The 25,217-nt window shown below is 38.4% G+C and overlaps 1 protein-coding gene across 3 annotated transcripts in view; it reads left to right on the top strand.

Annotated features, from left to right (window-relative positions):
* The window catches only part of llgl2 (LLGL scribble cell polarity complex component 2), a 93,758-nt gene that overhangs the window by 36,891 nt on the left and 31,650 nt on the right, over positions 1 to 25,217 (top strand). For 2 of the 3 annotated variants that reach the window (XM_061908614.1, XM_061908616.1), the window contains 5 exons: positions 1,140 to 1,302; positions 1,415 to 1,544; positions 1,636 to 1,690; positions 12,214 to 12,368; positions 22,954 to 23,165. In XM_061908614.1, the coding sequence (XP_061764598.1) occupies positions 1,140 to 1,302; positions 1,415 to 1,544; positions 1,636 to 1,690; positions 12,214 to 12,368; positions 22,954 to 23,165 (715 nt within the window). The remainder of the gene's footprint in view (positions 1 to 1,139; positions 1,303 to 1,414; positions 1,545 to 1,635; positions 1,691 to 12,213; positions 12,369 to 22,953; positions 23,166 to 25,217) is intronic. The other variant, XM_061908615.1, reaches the window with a different exon arrangement.

Genomic DNA, 25,217 nt, shown 5'->3' on the forward strand with positions numbered 1-25,217 from the left:
TGGAAGTAAATAATACACAAAGCATTAAGATACAAACAATATTATTTAAAAACAATGTGCCCTGAGTTATATACAAAAAGTTAGTAAAAGGGTAAGCCTCTTTTTTCCAAGTGTTTACAAGTGTGTCCTCAATCTCCTTGGCCTCGTTTATAACACTTGCAGAAGCACAAAATACGGCCTAAAAGTTGTGTATTAGGTTTTTGCAGCAAAATACATTATGTGATTCATAACACTTGATGTGAAAATGTGCGCACCGACCCGCAAACTTTGTACCTGGTGTACGCACTTTTTCGAGACATGGCAAAAAGGCAACACACATGTCATGATGTTGGAAATTGATTTTAATTCTATCTAGTAAAAGCGAATAGAGGTTTAAAAATGAAGAAAGACACTGGTGTCTTGTTTTGTTTTTAAATATTTAGTCTCTGCAGTAACCATCAGGGTTCTGAGAAAAAAAAAAGTGGAAAGCCTTACTTTTTTACATTACACTGCCTAATGGAATGTGTCAATCTGATGTATTAGGTCTTATATTGCATGTGCTTGTCAAAATATAAATGAAGTAAAGAGATTGATGATCGTGTTTGCAAAAAATATTATATATCGTTAGTGTATTGCAGTGTATTAGCATTTTGAAAAAAGATACATAAACGACATACCAGTTGTTTGATCATATTAATTTATTTTGAGAATATCATTGATTCAATAAGTTCACAAATTATACGAGTGTATTCTTTTATAATAAATGCCTTTAGTGCTCTGTTGCCTTTTTTTCTTTGGACAGTTAATTAAAATATAAGGCAGCTCTTTGTTGCGTGTACCAAGTATCTCATCATACCAAAATGTTGTTTTTTGTTTTTTTACCACGGCCTCTATTTGTGTGAATAGGGTCAGGGCCAAGTGTGCAAAGTTACTGCTTGTATTTTTGTTTTCCACACCAAAAGAAAATCTGAACCATTGACCAAGAAACACATTAGTAAGTGCTGGAATGGATTGGGGTCCTGCTAGGGTCCCGTAGTTCGAGAATAAATGTGTATAAACCAACCTGAATGATTCAGACATGTTAGGGGAGACTGTGATGTGGTCACATGAGACCAAAATTAGGTCCATTAAATTAAGTTAATGAATAAATCTTTTTTTAGTGTACCAGAGGATTATATTGGACGTAGGAATTTAGAACACGTTGAGGCCTTACTGGAGAACCCGGTCCGTCCAAACCAAGTGGCTATTGGTTATGGACGTGGTCTCATTGTCATCTGGGATATTGAGAAGCAGTGTGCAATTCAGCACATCCAGGCTACTCAGGTAAGAAATTACATACACTTTACCAAAATGTTTTTTACTAGTTGTTTTGTCAGCATTTATCATACTCATCATTCTGAGATTTTGCGATTTTTGTACATATATCTAAACACAGCAGCTGGAGAGTGTGTGGTGGACAGAAGATGGAGGTTACATTCTGAGTTCACATAGTGATGGAAGTTACTGTCGATGGATGGCTGGTGATGCCGATGTGAATGAAGAGGAGAAGTCAGACATTCCTTATGGTAAGGATGAACACTGATTATGTACACTTTCCTACACTTTTGGATCAGATCTTTTCCTTAGTGGGGGTTTATTTTGTCTTTCTTCTTCCAGGACATTTCCCCTGCAAAGCTATTTCAAAAATTATTCAGCTGCCGACAAAAGAGGGGTATGTTGTTTTCATGAATTTTTTTGGGTCATTTTTGGACATTGTAAGATTCTCTGATGTCTACACATCCTGGTTAAATGTTTTTTGTGGTGTAAAATGTGACTGAGAAATGTTGTTTTCCCTTAGTGTGGAAAAAGTAATAAAAAAATGACAGTGAAATACAAATTGAGGTGCATGTCAATGGAAACACACCTTTTTAATTGTATTGGCGCTATAGTCAGCATCATAGGAAGAGTGACAAAGAGATGGTCCATCAGCCATCCCTCTATTGTGCATAACTGGTCACTATCGTCTGTAACTGCCTTAAAGCCACATCAGTAACACGAAAAATCTAGCAAAACGAGTCACTTTTCCACCGTAACCACGCCACAACAAACTCTCATCTCAACGGCAGCCAATCTTGCGCTGTCACTTCCGCCAACACACACACACACACGCACGCACACACGGATGCTCGCACACACACGAGGCCCACCCACTGACACGTTCACAGCCACACAAACAGGGTTAAACTCCGACACCACACCGACAGTCAGGACATCTTAAACTTCAACACCACACATTAACTGTATTTGCCAGGTTATTACACTATGATATTGTTCACACAGAGCCAATCAATGTCGTTAACAGCGCACTGTGTACCTGCCACTGTTTTGCAGATTAGTTTAAAGCTAATGATGTGGCAGGTTTATGCTGCTAAACCCCTATTATGTCGATGCCCACACTCCCCTGTGCTTTTTGTAATGTATTTTATTAGGAATGTTAATAAAAACTGTTAATATTTTAGAGGAAAAAGTGACATGAATCATAATTTAATTGTGCAAAATGTAAATGTTTTATTGTGAACAACATCTATGAAAAGTGTGTGAGAACATGACTGAAGATTTTTATTTTTTTATAAATTCATTTTTTTTTTTTAGAAAATATTTTAATGGACGTTCCTGATCTAATTTGATTCTTTTAATAAGTCAACACTTGTTATGATCTCAGGTTTGGGACAGGTCTGTTATTAGTGCGGTCAAGTTTGATGTTGCTCTGTGGTCCAATGAATTCTCAGGGAATTTGTGGGTTTGTTCGAGGGATGTAATGATAAACGGTCATAATGATCACTCCTGATGGTTAGGAGGGCTGTACGCTTAGCTTTTTCACTAGTAGTACATGTGCTACTATTCATTTTGTAGCGATATGAAATGTCTTGATTACCACAATTTCAATTTTAATACTCAAACAAGGTATGAATTTGCATTCATACATATAAACACAATGCCATCATAAGGCAAACTGTAACACTCAATTTAACACAGAGAACATCCCTAAACTGTGCTAACACTGTCAGTAACACAAGTGTAGGGCTGGGCCATATGGACCAAAACTCATATCCCTATAAAGTTTGGCCCATGCACTAACACATAAATAGAAATATCTGTTGATGTAACTAAATATCTCCACCATGCCTTGATTTTAAATTTTCGGGACTGATGGGGATCCCAAATTTAAGAGGCATTTTGAGATAAGAAAAAAGAAAAAGCCTTGAAAATAATATAAGAAAAGTCAAAAGTAATCTCCAATCATCTTTAAAAAAAAACATTTAGCTACGCTCAATTCTTTAGCTAACAAAAACACAAAACAACATGTGAAATAAAGTGCACTGGTTTGAGAGGACTTGTTTAAACATCAGCAGCAACATGAAAATAATTGTCCTTTATCAATAGTGTTTTTATAGATAAACATTATTATAGTACATACACACAGCTTTTAGCCAGCAACACCAAACTGCAAAATGAAAATGGAAGAATAAAAACATATTTCAACACTCAAATAAAAATAATGTAACTCTTATGAAGCCAGAACAATATTTAATGTTTCTTCTGCCAACAAAGTACAGAATATTTTGTCCATTTTTTGTAGTTATAAAAACAAAATACTTTCAGTGTGTGTTTAAATACTTTTGAGCACATTTAACACAACACGGCTACTCTAGCCACCATGCCATGCTGTGCCAGGAATTTGAGGGTTGCAGGTGCGCGTCCCACTTCTTGCCATCCAAATCACTGCCGTTGTACATTTTTATAATTTTACATATCTCGTTTGCTGAGACAGATGAAAAAGTAGGGGAACCATTAGCCCCGTGGTTAAATTGGAGCGCGACCGTAGTCCAAGGTGAAGTTGGTTTCATGTGCGTGGTTGGATATTTGTCTCCGTAGCTACAGCAATAGTTAACCCTCACTGTGTCCAGAATGCTCGGTTATGATGCGGGAAGCCCGCACTAAAAATCCCACTCTGATCACTTAGGAGAACGGACTTCTAAAGTGTCTCCTCCAAGCCGCTTCTGCGTCTGACACATTGACACACATCAGCTTGTCCATATTTTCATTTTAAAGTCTCGACGTTTTTGCTGCCACAAAAGCTTGCATCTGCTTTCAGTATGGTGGTGTTCTGTCGACCTAAATCGTCTAAAAAAGCCACCAGTGGTGGAACTTGGTACTGGGGGTCTATTGCTTGGATTCAAAATTACGTCACGTCCGGCTCATTGAAATTGAATGGTTTTCAAGCAAGCAATCTGCTCTCAATGGGTCCTAGGTGCCATTTAGCCTTTCTCGAAGAAAAGTGCCCTATGCTTGTGTTGTTTTCGACTGTAAACATTTCTTCGGAGTTAGTGAATTATATTTATAGAGCCCTTTTTTTTTAGTGACTCACAGCCCTTTACATAGTGAAACTCATTATCTACGTCTTTAAGTTACATTTAAACCAGTGTCGGTGGCGCTGGGAGCAGATGGATTGAGTGTCTTGCCCAAGGGCACAACGGCAGTGACTAAGATGGCGGAATCTTCAAGTTGCTAGCACAGCCACTCTACCAACCGAGCCACGCCGCCGTTCCTCATGAGTTAATCAAAAATGGAGTGCAAGATTTTATGAAAAAAGATGAGAAAAGTACCACACGCAAGGGAGCAGAATTGAAGAATGCATGAGTTTGCACTAATAATTTTGTTAAAGGTTTGTTTGATATACTTTAAATGTTAAGTGTTTCCCATTTAAGTTAATTTATATTTACGACACATTTTTGCTACGAGTGTTTAGTAAAGCACAAACTCGACAAGTCTAAAATAAATAAATCAAATCTGAGTAAACGCAAAATACTTCAGCTTTTATCAAAGGTGACTATTATAGAATAGATAGAATAGAATAGAAAGTACTTTATTGATCCCTGGGGATCACTCTTTGATAAATGAAGCTTTTAGCACAGGGGTCGGGAACCTTTTTGGCTGACAGAGCCATTCAAGCCAAATATTTTAAAAAGTATTTCTTTGAGAGCCATATTATATTTTTTTAAGACTGAATACAACTAAATGCGTGCATTTTTAAGTAAGACCAACATTTTTAGAGTATAATAAATCTCTTATTGTTTTTAATAACATTGTTATTTTGAAGCTAACCAACAACAAATAAAATACTTCTTACCATTAATGCGACTTCTTGAACAGGTACGGTAGAAACTTGATGAATGGATTAAAATGCATGAGAATGTTTTATATTTTCAACGTTATTTTTGACACTGTGATTACCAGCAGAATTCTTCATTACTTACTGTGTTATGCAATGTCAGTTAAGATTTATCTGAGAGCCAGGTGCAGTCATCAAAACACCCACATCTGTCTCTAGAGCCATAGGTTCCCTACCCCTGTTTTAGCATATACACAGTGTATATATCTATAGTTATATTTTGATAAACAATCATAAATGAAGCTTTTAGCACATACACAATTTTGATATCTATAGTTGTATTTTGATAAAGATAGAGAAAAACACATACTTGTAAACAGCGTGTGCAACAGTCAGGCAACAAACAAACATGGCAGTAGACGCAACGTTAAATCATGAAAGTCAACGTTACCTGAGAAAAAACGTTGCATATTTATTTGGAAGAGTCTTGACACCAATGTCCTTGAGCAAACACAATGCATATTTATTCAGGAGAATCTTGATACCAATGTCCTAGACCCAGCCACACACAAATAAGTTGTGGGCCTCCATGCTTTTCCAAGTTGTCACCTGTTTTGTCGTGTAGAATGATGTCTGGTGCACCAGATAGTTTGATATGTTTGGGAACTGCAATAAGGTTATGTGTTCACCAGGTTTACTTTGTTTTTCTGTTAGATAGCAAGATAAATACATTTCTAATTGTCAATTTGGATATCAAACAATGCTCATATTATTACCTCCGTCAATGAGGTTATGATTTCGCCGGGGTTACTTTGTTTGTATGTTAGTTAGCATCATAAGTCATGGACAGATTTTGTTGAAAATAATTTTAGAAATAGGCCTTGAAACTAAATTATTTTTTAGTTATTCATAAATGAGTTTGTCAAAGCACTTATTGTTGGAAGTTGTTTATGTCATTGTACAAAATAGACAAACAACCATCCTTGCATTTTATTTTAATCATGGTTTCTACTGTTTTTTGTTTTGGTTTGTTTCCTGGAATGTAAAATAACACTTAAATTAACCAAACTGCATACGGTTGTTATGCCTATTGTGCAAAGAAAACCGGTAAGCCCTAGTGGTGTAACGGTTTGTGGATGCTGCTGTATTTTGGTTTCAAGGTCTTCACAATAATACAGTGACGCCTGACAGTATCAAACAAAAACTTGGAGTGTACTTCTTTTCGGTGTTTTAGCGTTGGCCAGGCCTGACGATAAACGACATCTCCCAGAATCATCTGAGCAGAGCGGGAGCAAAGGTGAGGGCGTAGAACGCCGTAAGCAGGAAGTGAAGCATGTTCATCGTCGATGAGAGGAATTGTTTTTTTTTAACATTTCCTGAAAAATATCATCAGAATATATTCAAAACTATTTAAGTGATGTTGCTAACAGACAGACAAGCAAACCCTGGCAAAAACATAACCTCTTTGGCGGAGGTTTGAATGTTGTAACACGTCACTTTTGTTTCGAGCGTTTCCAAGGCGACACAGAGCCAACGGGTCACGGCACAGTACATGGAGTTAATTACCCAAAACAATTTCAATCGGGAAATATGAGGAAACTGGGAAATTATTGATAAGTCCTCAATCCATCCAACCTTGTTACCACTGCTTGTTTTTTCTGGATGTCGCAGGGAAAAATTGTTAAATTGCTAGTTCACTTTTCTGAGAAACAACATATAAACATGTCCATTGAGAAGGACCCTGCTTGTAAAAGTGGAAAAGTGAACATTACTGTTTTACACTGGATGTTTACATTGTCACTTTAAATACACACAACTTCAAGTTTTTTTACAAACCCTGTTTCCATATGAGTTTGGAAATTGTGCTAGATGCAAATATATACGGAATACAATGATTTGCAAATGTTTTTCAACCCATATTCAATTGAATGCACTACAAAGACAAGATATTTGATGTTCAAACCCATAAACTTTTTTTTTTTTTGCAAATAATTAACTTAGAATTTCATGGCTGCAACATGTGCCAAAATAGTTTGAAAAGGGCATGTTCACCACTGTGTTACATCACCTTTTTCTTTTAACAACACTCATAAAAAGGTTTGGGAACTGAGGAAACTAATTGTTGAAGCTTTGAAAGTGGAATTCTTTCCCATTCTTGTTTTATGTAGAGCTTCAGTCATTCAACAGTCCGGGGTCTCCGCTGTCGTATTTTATGCTTAATAATGCGCCACACATTTTCGATGGGAGACAGGTCTGGACTGCAGGCGGGCCAGTCTAGTACCCGCACTCTTTTACGAAGCCACGCTGCTGTAACACTGAATGTGGCTTGGCATTGTCTTGCTAAAATAAACAGGGGCGTCCATGAAAAAGATGGCGCTTAGATGGCAGCATATGTTGTTCCAAAACCTGTATGTACCTTTCAGTATTAATGGTGCCTTCACAGATGTGTAAGTTACCCATGACTTGGGCACTAATGCACCCTCATACCATCACAGATGCTGGCTTTTGAACTTTGCGTCAATAACAGTCGGGATGGTTCGCTTCCCCTTTGGTCCGGATGACACGATGTTGAATATTTCCAAAAACAATTTGAAATGTGGACTTGTCAGACCACAGAACACTTTTCCACTTTGCATCAGTCCATCTTAGATGATCTCGGACCCAGAGAAGCCGCCGGCGTTTCTGGATTTGTTGATAAATGGCTTTCGCTTTGCATAGTAAAGCTTTAACTTGCATTTACAGATGTAGCGACAAACTGTATTTAGGGACTGTGGTTTTCTGAAGTGTTCCTGAGCCCATGTGGTGATATCCTTTAGAGACTTTTGATACAGTGCCGTCTGAGGGATTGAAGGTCACAGTCATTCAATGTTGGTTTCCGGCCATGCCGCTTACGTGGAGTGTTCTCTCCAGATTCTCTGAACCTTTTGATGATATTATGGACGAGTAGATGTTGAAATCCCAAAATTTCTTGCAATTGTACTTTTTAAAATGTATATTTCTAAATTGTACAGTGTCCTTTATATGTGATAATATCCCACCATATAAGAAGACCCTTACATCTCTAGTAAGCCCATATACAGATCTGCTCTATGGCCTTCTGCTGCCCTCTATTGGCCAATTTCATATACTGTACATCAGGGATGCTTTGACGGAGTTTTGCACACTCAGTGCTTTTCAAGCTTAGTTATTTATGATAAAGAGGTAGCACATTCTGACAGGCATCACATTTTGCCCCCACTACCTCACCTGATATTGGACACATTCAACAAGAAACAAAATAAAATTAAGGTAACTTTACACCTTTTTATTTATAGACATTTCACTTTAATCTGTAGTGGGTGTAACAGAATTGTACAAGGCAGGTACATGTCCAGACAAAATATATGTTTTCACAGCTCTTTGACAACACAGCTTGATAAGAGACACAGTGTAGTTTGAATAAATTACATCAAGTGATCAACACTAACAGTTTCCTCTAGATTACCAAAATGCCTGTGGCGGTGGGGGCGTGATTAGGAGCGTGTTCACCATGACATTATCATCTGATTTGCTATGACAATGTGATTTTCTTTAAAAAGGCTCCAAAAATGTATGCATACATTTAAAAACAAATCAGTTATTATTGACATACAGTATATTTTTGTATTATATTGTTTTGCTCTATTTTCAATTGTGGCTGCTTCTTGTACAACATACTTTGTTGAGAATGTTCAAGTGCCTAGAGCAGGGGTCGGGAACCTTTTTGGCCGAGAGAGCCATACAAGCCAAATATTTTAAAAAGTATTTCCGGGAGAGCCATATAATATATTATTCAAGACTGAATACAACTAAAGCGGTGCATTTTTAAGTAAGACCAACATTTTTAGTGTATAATAAGTCTGTTATTCTTTTTAATAACATTGTTATTCTGAAGCTAACCAACAATAAATAAAATACTTCTTACCATTAATGCGACTTCTTGAACAGGTGCGGTAGAAACCGGATGGATGGATTAAAATGCATGAGAATGTTTTATATTTTGAATGTTATTTTTGACACTGTGATTACCAGCTGAATTATTCATTAGTTACCGTGTTAAGCAATTTCAACTAAGATTTATCTGAGAGCCAGGTGCAGTCATTAAAAGAGCCACATCTGGCTCTAGAGCAATAGGTTCCCTACCCCTGGCCTAGAGACTTAGTGACTTTTTCTTTATTAAAACGACTTGTGCAGCATGGCCCCCGATTGAGAGTTAACTGTTATAGCCACTGGGCTAAAAGCCCACACTGCTAACCTCGGTGGCCAGCACAATCTTTGAAACTGTCAGGGATTGACTCTACTTCTGTCCTTTGATGCAAGCTGCAGCAAGCATGTTGTCACACTTGCTGCTGCTCAAGTTGGACGTTCTCTCCTCAAAAGCCTCCACTGCCCTGTTAACAATTGCACATTTCGTAGATTGCTGGTCCGTTGGTGTATCTGGGATATCTCAAAGTTATGTCCACATCGCAGAAATGCTGACTACACTCCAGACAATCGCGTGCTTCTTGTTTACATAACAATATGCGGTTTTAGCAGTGCGGTTTTTGGTGATCAAAATCTTTTTTGTGATCGAATTTTGGTGCATCAGAAGTCGGGAGTGCACAAATAATAAGATGTGTATGTATCCAATGACCTACTGGTGGTAATGTTTAATGACAAGTTATTTTCAATTGAGGAGGTGTTTCTCAATATTGCTAGCTGTTAAACATGACTTTTTAAAGAAATTGCAATCTCCCAGAAAATAGACTCTCAGCAACCACAGCACTCACTTGATGAATGGCCTCATGTTTTAAAATGAACATATTTGGGTAATACATAAATAAACGTACTCCAGGGTGGTTTAAAAATATGCATAGAGCATATAAATTTACATTCAGCACTTGCCTGGTGTTTGACTTGGATGGAAAATGTATGCATCAATTACCTGTATTGCAAATACAAACAGAACAAACAAATCAGTAACAATGGAAAATCTATTGTTCTTTAACAATACATTTATATGTAACGGCGCATCAGAGGAGCTTGTCTGTCTCTTTCGGTGTATGGAAAGATTTGTTGTATGTGTTGGATGTGTTGCTCAACCACAACCCCCATCTTGCATCGATCCTTTGCAGCCCATAACATTTTCACTGAAAACACAATATTCATGTTAAAATCAGTGAACTGATTTGCTCTTTAGGCAGTGTCAATTAAATGACCAACAGGTCAGAACTCTGCTTTAAATGTACAACTTTTGTCTTTCGTTTGTTTTAGTTAACTTTCTTGAGGATATTTGTTACCAATAAAGATAGCCAAGAATCATGTGAAATATACAAAATAAAGACAACCACACCAATGTGCTCTGGAAAGGAGGACGTGTTTTTTGTTAGTATTTTGTTATAAAAAGGCCATGAGACTCAACACAAGTATGGATGCTACAAAGACATTATTGAAGCCATGTTGGCCACCTAAGTATTTCAGTGAAATGCAGGTGTAAGTATTGGTAAATTAAATTTACGATTATTACTTCTCCTCTTAGGGAAAATTGAATACCAGTGGGCCTCTCTTGGATCTGACACGATTCCTCACAGAGGACTAAAGAGTCTGAGCTACAAGAATAAAAAAACAGTAAGAGATAATAGCATATACAAAAACAGTGAAAGGAATGTAGTGTAGGCACAGGACATTTGTTGAATATGTATGAATTAGTATTATTGTTCAAACATTTACATTAAAGGTACATACTGATTGCTGTGCTCATTGAGTTGGGTCTGCTGGTCACAGGGAACTTGGCCGCCATCAGTTATGCCCCTTATATAAGGCTTGATGTTGTCCACACAGTTTTTAAGGTTACTCCTTTTAGCTCATGCTAGTTATTGCCTGAACAACATATGGTCCAGTAAAATCCGGCTCAACTCTTCTTCCCTACTTCCTCATATTTTATAGAGGTACCTCCCGTCCAGCACTGTATACCATGTCTTTGCAGTTCTTCAGAATTTTCTTTTGATATACCCTCTATTTTTCTTAAGACTTGAAGATGTTTTTTTGTTTTGTCATCTCTATAAAAGTATTTGCCTTTGATATTTTTTTCCTCAGGAAACAATATCGTGGAAAGTTAAAGTAGAAACAAACTTTTGTTGCATTAGCTAATAAAACTGCAGGCAAAAAGGCAATTTCATATAATTTCTTTAATCTTGGAAAAAAATACTTACAGGCACATCGATGGGTAACACTGCCTCCCTCCCATACATCAATAAAAATGGGGAGTGCTTAGTTGTTGTGTGGACTTTTGATCTTAATGAGTATAATGTTGCATCCAAGAACACATCCCAGTTTGTTTGGTCATCCACCAGTTTTGTAAGAGCCCTAAGAAGATGAATGAGTGTTCGTGAGATATGTTGGGGATGTGGCGGGATTAAAGAGATACGCGCCAGTATGAGGTTAGAAATAATCAACTTACCGTTTTATTTGTTTTCTCATCCAGGCCATTTGTTTGTAGATGATACACAGCCAAGACACTCCTTTCAATGCCCAGGATGGAATAGAGGCTGTGGTTGATATGAAACATAACTAATGGAAAATACAATATATATTCATATTCATATTAATATTCACATACCTCATTCACAAATTCTCTTACCTGATCATACCACATCTGTTTGGAGCAGCTTTGCCTCTAAACAAGATTATTTCTGTGTAACAGGAGTGACTGACTGATGATTGTATGGCAATATTCACTGGTCCTTTTATTTTGTTTCTGATTTTTAACGTGGGAGTTTGTCTGTTTTGTCTGTGTCAAATGTTTTTGAACACAATATTTTAGTAAAAAAGTGTCACACATTCTGCTGTATGTGTGCTTAGTTTCCTGTTTTAAGGAACACTTGAAACATGTATAGGTTATTGAGCATTTTTGAAAGTAATTCTTAAGATGCCATAGAAAAGTGTTAAAGCTAAACACAAAATGACTGACCACCTCAAACTGAATTTAATTTTACAGCCTTTAAGCTGAATAAAATAATGTACATGAAAATAATGTGGGGTTTGTAATATTAACTAAACCTATACCTGTGTGTGTTTGTTTATAGGCCACCATTTCTCCTGTTCAGTGGTGGCATGCCCAGGGCCAGCTATGGCGACAGACACTGCATTACTGTCATCCACAACAAAATACACGTAGCCTTGGATTTCACCTCCAGGATTATTGACTTCTTTGTCATCAGAGACAGACTACATGACACAGGTAGGAAGCAATCAGAAACATGAATGAATGTAGGTTTAAATAACTTGAAGACTTTGTACATGACTACAGTGTCTCCGGTTAAGCCATTAAAGTTCAATTGTAAGCTTTATGGGTCCACTTTCCAACTGGCCCTTTATCTTAAATTTATTACAACCTCCAAAAGATGTGCTCCTCTGGGGGCTCAACTAGGTGGGCACAGCTACCTGCTCCGGTCGCCCTTACTTTACTCCTCAATCAATTAATCAATAAATCAATTAATCAATCAAAGTTTATTTATATAGCCCTCAATCACAAGTGTCTCAAAGGGCTGCACAAGCCACAACAATGTCCTCGGGCAGGACATTTCACCCTTGCCCCCAGTGCTACTCACGCTAGTGAAGGAATGATGGGTGGTGGTCGAAGGGGCCGTAGGCGAAAATTGGCAGCCACACTTCCACAATTTTCTAAAATCTTTTAAAAACTGTTCATTAGAGAGTTTCATAAATAAAAATAGAATACTCGTAGAGAACCAATATGGATACAGAGCTAATGTTTCAACTTCAATGGCTTTAATTGAAATTATAGAAGAAATGACCAATGCAATAGATAGTAAAAAATGTGCGGCAGCAGCGTTTATGGATCTAACTAAAGCATTCGACACAATTAATCACAATATTTTAATCAAAAAAATAGAACGATATGGCATCAGAGGGTTAGTCTTAAACTGGATAAGAAGTTATCTAACGAACCGGAAACAATACGTGAAGCTCGGCGAACACACTTCTACAACACTAAATATAACCTGTGGTGTACCTAAGGGATCAATACTAGGACCTAAATTATTCAATCTCTATATAAATGACATTTGTAAAGTTACAAGAGATTTAAAGTTAGTATTATTTGCGGCTGATACAACATTGTTTTGTTCAAGAGAGAACACATAGAAGATAATACAAATAATAACAGAAGAAATGAACAAATTGAAAAAATGGTTTGACAAAAACAGAATTTTGTTGAATCTCAGTAAAACTAAAATAATGCTATTTGGTAACAGTAGAAGAGAAAGTCAAACACAAATACAAATAGACGGAATAGAAATTGAAAGAGTATATGAAAACACATTTCTAGGTATAATGAACAATGATAAATTGAACTGGAAATCCCATGTTAAAAATATACAACATAAAGTAGCAAGAAACACGCCAATAATGAATAAAGCAAAACATGTTCTAGACCAAAAATCACTTCATATTCTATACTGCTCACTAGTGTTACCATATCTGAGTTACTGTGTATAAATATGGGGAAATAATTAAAAAAGTACACTTTGTTTGCTAACAGTGTTACAAAAAAGATCAGTCAGAAAAATACATAATGTTGGATATAGATAACATAAAAACCCTTTATTTATTGAATTAAAATACTGAAATTCCACGACATCATATCAAAGGCCTCCGTCAGTCGTAACGACTATGGATACTGCGCCAGTCCAGAGGTCAAGTTTAAACTCAGCGACAACGCCTGCTGTGGCTGATGAGTCCGATGTGGGAGAGGCAAACACGGCCGCATTTACTGCAGATGTAGCTGGAAGGCGCAACTGCAGGAGTGCTTGTCTTCCGCTTGGTTCTTTTTTCATTGGCTGTGGCATGGATCTTTTCCTCGCCAGTCTTCAGCTGTTTGTGAAGGACACTGTGCCATTTGCTGCGGTCAGCCGCTACATCTTCCCAATGTTCAGTGTTTATGTCCAGGGCTTTCATGTCCCGCTTGCAGATATCTTTGATGCGCAGTTTCGGCCGGCCAACAGATCTCTTGCCAGAGGCAAGTTCGCCATACAGGATGTCCTTTGGGATACGTCCATCCTCCATACGGTACACGTGGCCGAGCCAACGCAGCCTGCGTTGTCTGAGCAGCGTGAACATGGTAGGAAGACCAGCGCGTTGGAGGACTTGGGCATTCGTCACCTTCTCACTCCAATGTATGCCGAGGATGCGGCGAAGGCAGCGCATGTGGAAGGTGTTCAGTTTGCGCTCCTGTTTGGAGTATGTTGTCCATGTTTTGCTGCCATAGAGAAGAGTGCTGACAATGCAGGCGTTGTACACTGCCATCTTGGTAGGAGTTGTCAGCTTCCGGTTCTCCCAGACGCGGGTTGTGAGGCGCCCTAGGGTTGTGGCAGCTTTGCCGATACGTTTGTTGATCTCACCATCAAGGGACAGATTGTCACTGATGGTGGATCCCAGGTAAGTAAATTGGTGTACTATTTTGAGTTGGTGCTTATCAATTGTGATGGCTGGTGGAGTGTCCACTTCCTGACTGAGCACATTGGTCTTGTTTAGGCTGATGGAAAGCCCAAAGTCTTTGCAGGCCTGGGAGAATCTGTCCATAAGGCACTGGAGTTCTGGTTCAGTGTGCGAAATGACGGCGGCATCATCAGCAAAGAGCATGTCCCGGATGGTTGTCTCACGGACTTTGGTCCTTGCTTTAAGACGGGCTAGGTTGAAAAGTCGGCCGTCAGATCTTGTACGTAGATATACCCCTTCTGTTGCAGTCCCAAAAGCATGTTTGATGAGCAGGGCAAAGAAGATACCGAAAAGGGTAGGAGCAAGGACGCAACCTTGCTTGACTCCGCTCTTAATGTGAAATGGGTTGGATATGCTACCCTCATACTGGATGGTTGCCTTCATGTCGTCATGGAAAGATCTAATAAGACTATGGAGCTTTGGAGGGCATCCAATCTTGGGTAGGATGCTGAAGAGCCCTTCTCTGCTAACCAGGTCGAAAGCCTTGGTCAGGTCAATGAAGGATATGTACAGGGGCTTCTTTTGTTCCCTGCATTTTTCCTGAAGTTGGCGTAGGGAGAATATCATGTCCACTGTAGAGCGCTTGGCGCGAAAGCCGCATTGAGATTCCGGGTAAACGCGCTCAGCAAGAGTCTGAAGGCGCACAAGCACGACACGGGCATAGAGTTTTCCTACTATATTCAAGAGGGAGATGCCCCTGTAATTGTTACAGTCGCTCCTGTCGCCCTTATTTTTGTAAAGGGTGACAATCTTGGCATCTCTCATGTCCTGCGGCACGGCTCCCTCTTTCCAGCACTGGCAGAGGACATCATGCAAAGGCTGCAGGAGGGTGTCTTTACAGCGCTTGATGAGATCTGGGGGGATGCCATCAGTACCAGGTGCTTTGCCAATCGTTAAGCTGTCGATCGCTTTGTGAAGTTCAGCAAGTGTTGGTTCAGCATCTAATTCCTCAATGATGGGCAGCTGTTCAATGGCATCAAGGGCTGAGGCGACTACAGTGTTCTCTCTGGAGTAGAGTTCTGAATAGTGCTCTACCCATCTGTCCAACTGCTTGCCCTTGTCAGTGATAACTTCCCCGCTGGTGGTCTTTAGGGGGGCTGTGAATCTGCAAACAGCTAAAATTATACACAAAGCATACTATAATCTGCTTCCCAAGAATATACAACAATTTTTCTCAACAAAAGAGGAGAAATATAATCTCGGAGAAAAATGTAATTTAAAATATTTGTACGCACGTACAACACTTAATACCTTCAGTATATCAGTATGTGGAATTAAATTATGGAATGGATTAAGCAAAGCAATCAAACAATGTACTAATATCATCCATTTAAAAAAACTCTAAACTTAGTGTTTACAAAGTAAAAAGAAGAATGACTGAAAATAGGGCCCCAAATGACATCGCTCGGCCCGGTTTTTTAGGTCTCACTCTGGGGCTTCTATGACTCTGGAAGGCATGAACCATTATAAACATTCTGAATTTATTCATCCATCCATTCTTTCATTCTCAAAATAATCGTTCTTATCTCATCGTATAGAATAAAACTTACTGCACCAATTATTTATTTATTTATTTTTATTGTGATTACATATGGAGTATATTGTGAATACATTGAGAACAGGAAGTGAACAAAAGTTTTAGCAACTGTTATGTAAAAGAACAGGGGTAGGATTAAATAAGCTGTGCTTCTTTCTACTCCTTTTCGAACATGTTGAAAATAATTGTGATGTATCATGTTGTATGCTTGCATGTTCAAAAATAAAATCAAACTCAAACTCAACTCAACTCAACAACACTTCCGTCAGTTTACCCGAGGCAGCTGTGGCTACAAATGTAGCTTAACACCACCTGGTGTGAATGTGGAGTGAATGAATGATGGGTTTTCGCTTCTCTGTGAAGCGCTTTGAGTGTCAAGAAAAGCGCTATAGAAATCGAATCTATTATTATTATTATTGTTATTATTATGTTGTTGTTTTTATAGTCCCATTTACATGATGCAGGCATTCCTCAAATGTAAGTTATTAAACTATCAATCCAAGCTTGATGGAAAACCTCAAGTTTAGTCGGACGCCATTTGTGTTCCAGCTTTCTACATGATAAAGAGCTCTAGTTTCTTATGTAAACCAGGCGGTGCGCCTTTTAGGGGCCTTTTTTAGCTTTAGCTGTGCTAAACTATCAATGGCGTCGCGCAGGGCATCTTCAAAGTTGTTAGTGAGGTAATCGATAGATATAAATAATGTAATATATAAATCCATATCATTTGGGAATGGCGCCATTACCGAAGGCAGTAGGCCAGCAACAGTTATACTTGTGACAGCATTAATGTTGCGGCTGCTAAAGCAGTGGTTATCACTAACTTGTTGACAATCATTCAGAACTTCAAATTTTGAAAGGTAATGATCAGACATTACTTTAGTGTAGGGGAGTATCATAACTTTGGAGGTGGTGAAACCCCGGACAAGGACAAGATCTATCGTTTTACAGTTGCAATGCGTGGGTTCATTTATTATTTGTGTAAGACCACAGCTATCAGTTATAGACTGGAGCGCCACGCACAGAGGCTCTGATGAGGTATTCATATGGATATTAAAATCCCCCATTATAATTATATAATTGGTCTGCGTCAGTAGATCAGCGACTAATTCTGAAAATTCACTGCTAAGTCCAAATAGAGTCCAGGGGGCGTAGATAACAGCCAGATAGAGAGGTAGCGGTGTGACAAATCTCATAGTAAGCACCTCAAATGATTTATATTCATTACTTAGTTTAGGGGTAAGGTTAAGGTTTTCATTGTATATTAGTGCGACCCCCTCCCACCTCTTTTAAGGGGATGGGCAATATGTGCATTCGTATAGTTAGGAGGAGATGCCTCGTTAAGCTTTAAAAATTTATCTGGTTTTAGCCAGGTTTCGCTCAGACCAATGACGTTAAGATTATTTTCTCTAATGACCTCATTAACTGATATTGTTTTGGGATAAAATGATCTGATGTTTAAAAGCTAATATTATAGGTAGTGGGCTGTTTTGAGGATTTTTGTGTATGTTATCCGTAGTCGTGATATTAATAACGTTACGTTTGTTTTGTGTAGTATGCTTTAACTAATTTTGATCACATCGAGGAATTGATATGATTGGGAGCCTGAGATTATTTGCTTGGTGCTCCGAGAGAATGAACGCGTCATAATTTGCCACCTAAGCAGAATGCGTGTTCACCTCTGGCACAGTCACTACAGAACAAACATTATGTGAGTTGTGTATTAATTCTGCGAAAAATGCTGTGTGCAGGAATTTTCCAGCCTGGCGCTGGTTAGTTCTTGCTTAACAGACTCACTCGGACTAACAGACACTCTAATTGCCTGTGTCCGAGCTTGCTCTAGTTTCGTTAGACAGGTGTGACTCAGCCTGTAACCTATGTTCCTATATAGAGTGATGGCGCCTTCCCGGTTAGGGTGAAGGTCGTCACTCCTCAGCAAGCCCGGTTTTCCCCAAAAAGAGGGCCAATTATCTGTAAAAGTTAGTCTCTGTTCTCTTCAAAAACTAGCCAGACACTTATTAAGTGAGACTAACTGCTACACCTCTCATCATTGCCTCCCGGGCTAAGGGCTAAATCTACTATGTCTCGAGCGGTTCACCGTGACTTGTAGGCCGCTTAGGGCTGTTACAAGCTGGGCTCGTCAGCTCGCTCCAGCTAATGCTAGCATACATGCTTGACGGTAGGGATGGTGTTCCTGGGTTTAAAGGCCTCAACTTTTCTCCTTTAAACATATTGCTGGGTGTTGTGGCCAAAAAGCTCAATTTTTGTTGCACCTGACAACTCATGGACAAATATAAGACCTTCTGGAGGAAATTTCTGTGGTCAGATGAAAAACTAATTTAGCTGTTTGGCCACAATACCCAGCAATAGGTTTGGAGGAGAAAAGGTAAGGCCTTTAATCCTAGGAACACCAATCCTACCATCAAGCATGGTGGTGGTGGTATTATGCTCTGTGCCTGTTTTGCTGCCAATGGAACTGGTGCTTTAAATGGGACAATGAAAAAGGAGGATTACCTCCAAATTCTTCAGGACAACCTAAAATCATCCGCCCAGAGGTTGGGTCTTGCGCGCAGTTAGGTGTTCCAAAAGGACAATGACCCCAAACACACGTCAAAAGTGGTAAAGCAATGGCTAAATCAGTCTAGAATTAAGGTTTTAGAATGGCCTTCCCAAAGTCAATGGTGGACAATGCTGAAGAAACAAGTCCATGTCAGAAAACCAACAAATTTAGCTGAACTGCACCAATTTTGTCGAGAGGATTGGTCAAAAATTCAACCATAAGCTTGCCAGAAGCTGGTGGATGGCTACCAAAAGCGCCTTATTGCAGTGAAACTTGCCAAGAGACATGTAACCAAATATTAACATTTACTGTATTAATACTTTTGACCCAGCAGATTTGATCACATTTTCAGTAGACCCATAATAAATTCTTAAAAGAACCAAACTTCATGAATGTTTTTTGTGACCAACAAGTATGTGCTCCAATCACTCCATCACAAAAAAATAAGAGTTGTAAAAATTATTGTAAACTCGAGACAGCCATGACATTGTTCTTTACAAATGTATGTAAACTTTTGACCACGACTGTGCGTATATTTAATACCATATACATCTTTTGAGAGACTCACAGCCTTGAAGGGGTGCCAGAAATAATATTTTGTTTTCAAAATAACACCATTATAAATGTGTTTGAATGATTGTCTGGCCCTGCGATGAGGAAACAATTTGTCTTCCGCGTGTGCCTCTCGCCCCCCCGCCACACCAAGAGTGATAGAAAATGGATGGATGGATGAATAAAATACATATTGTACTGTAGTAATAAACAAAATACAACATAATTTATTTTGTGATAAATGACAATTACACAAAAATGTTCAGTAACATATTTAAAATTTTTCAAATAGAAATGAGAAGTAGTCTTCTTTGCGAACGGTAGGTTGTGAGTTCAAACCAAGACTATAAAAAAATGGACCCATTGCCTCCCTGATTGGCACTCCGCATCAAGGGTTGGAATTGGGGGTTAATTCACCATAAATAATTCCCGGGCGCGGCACCACTGCTGCCCACTGCTCCCCTCACTTCCCAGGGGATGATCAAGGGAATGGGTCAAATGCAGAGGACAAATTTCACCACACCTGGTGTGTGTGTGACAATCATTGGTACTTTAACTTTATCTTTAGAAATATATACAGTATATATGCTGAGCATATACACTTGGCAACTTTGGCATATCTGCTTTTTATTTTAGGAATCATATGTGATATTTCTTACAAATCATGATGTCTCCAGCTTTGGAAACTCCCTCTTAGACAGGAAGGCAGCGTGTAGACTGCCGGTCAGACACTGGAACATGTAATGCAGGAGAAACATTCATTTCGAGTTTAGTTAATGATAGCATGTTTGACGATAAGCAGTGTTGGTTCTTTCATCTCAAAGGGAATGAAACCGTTCCGTTCATTCAATATTATCACATGTTGTATCTGCTAATATTTTTGCTAATATTTTTTCAATGTGATGTAATATCCACCTTATAAGTATTGCAAGTTGCCCTGTTGTCTTCCTTTCTCGTGAATAATTCTAGCATTTGTGCTCCTGATCGGCACGGTGCCTGTTGACGTCATGCATGCTCCCTCATTTTTGAATGCAAATGTTGACAGCTATGCGTCCTATATAGACGTGGATTTAGAGTCAATAAATTAAAAGAATATAAAGTTTTGACGGAGTGCTTCTACAAAGCCCAAAACCAGGTAAGTTGGCTTGTTCTGTAAATCGTAAATAAAAACAATGATTTGCAAATCCTTTTCAACCTATATTCGATTGAATAGACTGCAAAGACAAGATACTTAACTTTCAAACTGGAACACTTTATTTTTGGCAAATATTAGCTCATTTGGAATTTGATGGCTGCAACATGTTTAAAAAAAAAACCTGGCACGAGTGGCAAAAAAAAACTGAGAAAGTTGTGGATTGCTCATCAAACACTTATTTGAAAAACCCCACAGGTGAACAGGCTAATTCGGAACAGGTGGGTGCCATGATTGGGTATAAAATGCTCAGTCATTCACAAAAAAGAATGGGGTGAGGGTCACTGCTTTGTCAACAAAAATTCCTGAACAAATTGTTTAAGAACATTTGTCTACCAGCTATTGCAAGGAATTTCACGATTTACGATCCGTAATATCATCGAAAAGTTCAGAGAATCTGGAGAAATCACAGCATGTAAGCAGCAAGGCTGAAAACCAACATTGAACGCCCGTGAGCTTCGATCCCTCAGGTGGTACTGCATCAAAAACCAACATCAGTGTGTAAAGGATATCACTACTTGGGCTCAGGAACACTTCAGAAGACCATTGTCATTGACTACATTTCGCTACATTTGTAAGTGCAAGTTACAACTCCACTATGCAAAGCGGAAGCCATTTATCTACAACACCCAGAAACGGCATTGGCTGGGCTCGAGGTTGTCTAAGATTGACTGATGCAAAGTGGAAAAGTGTTCTGTGGTCTGACGAGTCCACATTTCAAATTGTTTTTGGGAACTATGGACGTCGTGTCCTCTGGAACAAAGAGGAAAATAACCATACGGATTGCTATAGGCGCAAAGTTCAAAAGCCAGCATCTGTGATGGTATGGGATGTATTAGTGCCCAAGGCATGGGTAACTTACACATCTCTAAAGCCACCATTAATGTTGAAAGGTACATACAGGTTTTGGAGCAACATATGTTGCCATCCAAGCAATGTTATCATGGACGCCCTTGCTTATTTCAGCGTAGCTTCATAATAACAGTACGGGTAGTAGACTGAGCGGCCTGTAGTCCAGACCTGTCTCCCATTAAAAATGTGTGGCGCAATATGAAGCCTAAAATACCATAACGGAGATTCCGGACTCTTGAACAACTTCAGCAAGCAAGAATGGGAAATAATTTCACCTGAAAAGTTTCAGAAATTGGTCTCTCAGTTCCCAAACATTTACTGTACTGAGTGTTGTTAAAAGGAAAGGCCATGTAACACAGTGGTAAAAAATGCCCCTGTGCCAACTTCTTTGCAATGTGTTGCTGCCATTAAATTCTAAGTTAATGATTATTTTCAAGTTTAGAAGATATGCAATTGCAAATAGCATATTCTTTTCAGTGAAAATTGAAAGAACACATACTTTCAATGAGAAATAATGAAGACCTTTATTTAAACACATTATTTTCAGACTTTGCGGGTCACTTAAAAAGACGTGGCAAACCATGAGTTTGTCAGCTGGCATTAAACAATTCAAATGCACAGTACCTGGTGGTAGGGCTGGGCGATATTGCCTTTTTTTAATATCGCAATATTTTTAGGCCATATCGCGATATACAATATATATTACGATATTTTGTGTTGGCCTTGAATGAACACTTGATGCATATGATCACAGCAGTATGATGATTCTATGTGTATACATTAAAACATTGTTCTTCATACTGCATTCATATACGCTACTTTTAAACTTTCATGCAGAGAGGGAAATCACAACTAAGTCAATTGACCAAAAGTGTATTTATTAAAGTTATTAAGCAAGGGCACAAACATTGAAGTCATTTCCAAAACATAAATTGCAAGATTGTCAGAAACGTTTTAAGTGTCAAATAAAAATGAGCTGCATAATAGGAAATCAAATAGGATTCGTCCTTCACTATGTTGTATGTTACTAAGGTGACGAAATTCTCTTCATTCTCTAGCGAGTTACTTTACAAATGATGCTACATATTAGCAGTAATGCTACTTTTTATAGCAACGCTTTTTCCCCCCACACTTAACAAATTACGGTTGTCTGTTCGATATATTCCCACTTGAAGTCGAACCACCGCCAGACGATGGAAACCCTGCTGTTTTTATTGGGAATTAAGTCTTCCTTCATTTGTTACCAGATCCGCACCATCTTTCTTTCGTACGGCTATGTTAGCAGCTAACGTTAGCCACGCCGCTACCTCTCTGCTGGGCGAGGGTGTGTATGTGACGTATGACGTGACAGTTTGTGACGTATCTAAGAATGTGCGCCTGCTTGTCTGCGAGAAGGAGACACAGGAAAGAGCGAGGAGAGCCCGAAGTGTACGCCCGCTGCTAAAAGTCCTGCATGAGAACGTATACTCGAATATTACGATAGTCATTTTCTATATCGCACAGAGACAAACCCGCGATATATGGTATATATCGATATATCGCCCAGCCCTACAATGTGAACTTCTACCACCATCCATTTCAATTGGATATTATTTTTGTCTTCACTTTTTCTTGTCCAGGAGATCCAACCGCATTGGTGGTCTTAGTTGAAGAGGAGTTAGTTGTGATTGACCTGGAGACAGAGGGGTGGCCAGTCATTCAAACGCCTTACCTGGTTCCCCTTCACAGCTCAGCAATAACCTGTTCACACCATGTATCTGCCATTCCTCTCAAACTGTGGGAAAAACTTATTGCCACTGGAGAGCTACAACACACAAACTACTCGAAAAAGGTAAATAATCTACTCTAAGAATTACAATTACCCTACCAGCGGCATACTCTATCTCTGCAATACGTTTTCATGCTGACCTGTATGTACATTTTGTCTAATTGATATCAATAGGTCAAATCGCAACTATCCTTAGAAGAAGTCTCAAGAACTGGGTGAATTTGACCCTCTCCTAAGATTGAACTTAATCAGACACCCTTTTGGTGATTCATCAGATCACTAAACAATTTGAACTGGCTACAATAGACCCATTGTTGATAATGCAAAGCCCTCATATAATTTATTTTCATTTGAGTGCAGTGTTAAATTTCACAGCTGTTTTCATAATTTACTTTTTGTCATAATCTTGGCGAAAATGTATTTTGGTTTTAGTCATGTTTTAGTAATCTAAATGAATTTAGTTAAAGTCCCGTTTTAGTCAACAAAATTCCTCAACATTTTAGTTGACTAAAATTACAGTAAATTTTGTTGACTAAAATAAAAAGTATTGCGGACAACACATCTTTCAAGTTGTCTTGAAAGCACTTTTTTTAGTATTGCAGAGCATCTCAAAAACTGTAAAGTCATAACAAGACCTGCACTCATGAATAATTCAATAAGTACATTTGACATTAAACCTTATTGTGTGCTACTGTTTGAGCTGAAATGCAGAATTTTGAATGTTGAATAATAAATGATTAAAATAGTCACATGAAGGAACTAGTTTATTATAGGTCACCTATGTTTACAACAAAAGTAGTGGTGGAGTAAGCAGTCTTGCTCTTTCTCAACTGTCTTTAATAGTAACAGTAATTCAGTACAGTATGAAATATTATTTAAGGCCTACTTACTGTTGCATAGAGATGTCCTGGTGATTAGCTGGTAAAATACACTTCAATATTTTACCAGAGCAAATGAATCCACAGGGTTTACAATGTATCTTGTTGGCTACCTTGCAAAGGTCAAACGTGTTCATATGTATTCTCTATTTCCCAGGGGCAGAGGACATAGTAGTAATTATGTACATAACAATATATCATAAGGATGTAACGATATGAGAATTTCATATCATGGTTATTGTGACCGAAATTATCAAGGTTATAATTTTTATTGTGGAATACGCTAAAAAATCTTATCAAAATGAAATAGACACACTGTTAGAAAAAATGCTATTTTGTATTTCTGTTTGTTTAACTGAAGTGTTTGTCTTAGTGTTTTATCGTTTTTAATAGCTCATCTTTTATTGTTGTACTGTAAGTATGTTTGTACAGTAGCAATTTAAGATGTATTTAAATGAAAAGTGCGTAACAAATAAAATATATTCTAATTATGTATCACTTCTGGCGGGCGTTGTCTGTCCTATTCTGTTCAACGGTACTTGAACACAGTAAAAACACCTTGTCTCTTTTCCTCTGAGGAAAGATCGATCATCGTAATTCCGTGCTAAAAGAGCACAGCTTGTATGTTGAATCTGCACAACTGAATAGCTTAGTTGCTAAGACAGTAATATATTTATAGAAGTTTAGATTGCCGTATGTTGTCTTTACGGGGAAGAACATATGTCTCTTGTTTTCATATTAGCATGAAAGCTAGCGAGCTGGCACCATTAAGTCCGCCATGGCCCGTGAGTTTATACAAGTCCAGTTATCAATTTTTAGATCATTTTAATTAACAAAAATAATACTAACCGCCGTGTTGTTGCCGTCCTCATTACATAAATGTTTATTGTTGGAGCCCTTCAATATAGTCTTGTTTCCCGGTGAAAAAGCCAAATACTGTGTCTTAGTAGTTGTAGTTCTAATTGGATCCCCACCGTGATTTACCCCCGGCCCTATTCTGCATGCTACCGTGATAAGATAGATTCCTAACTTGTCCAATCCACCTTAAGACGAAAATAAGTATGATTAACATGCATTTGTTTTGACTCGTTATTGTCCTATTTTAGTCAGCGGAAAATAGGTCTTTGACAATAACTAAGACAAATATTTTTAGTAAACAAAATTAATGCTATTTGGGTCTAGCATTGTGGTGATGATGGTCTATGAAACAACTATTCTAAATCATTTTCACAGGTTC

This window comes from Nerophis ophidion, linkage group LG08 (assembly GCF_033978795.1).
Source record: "Nerophis ophidion isolate RoL-2023_Sa linkage group LG08, RoL_Noph_v1.0, whole genome shotgun sequence".
Classification (NCBI taxonomy): domain Eukaryota; kingdom Metazoa; phylum Chordata; class Actinopteri; order Syngnathiformes; family Syngnathidae; genus Nerophis; species Nerophis ophidion.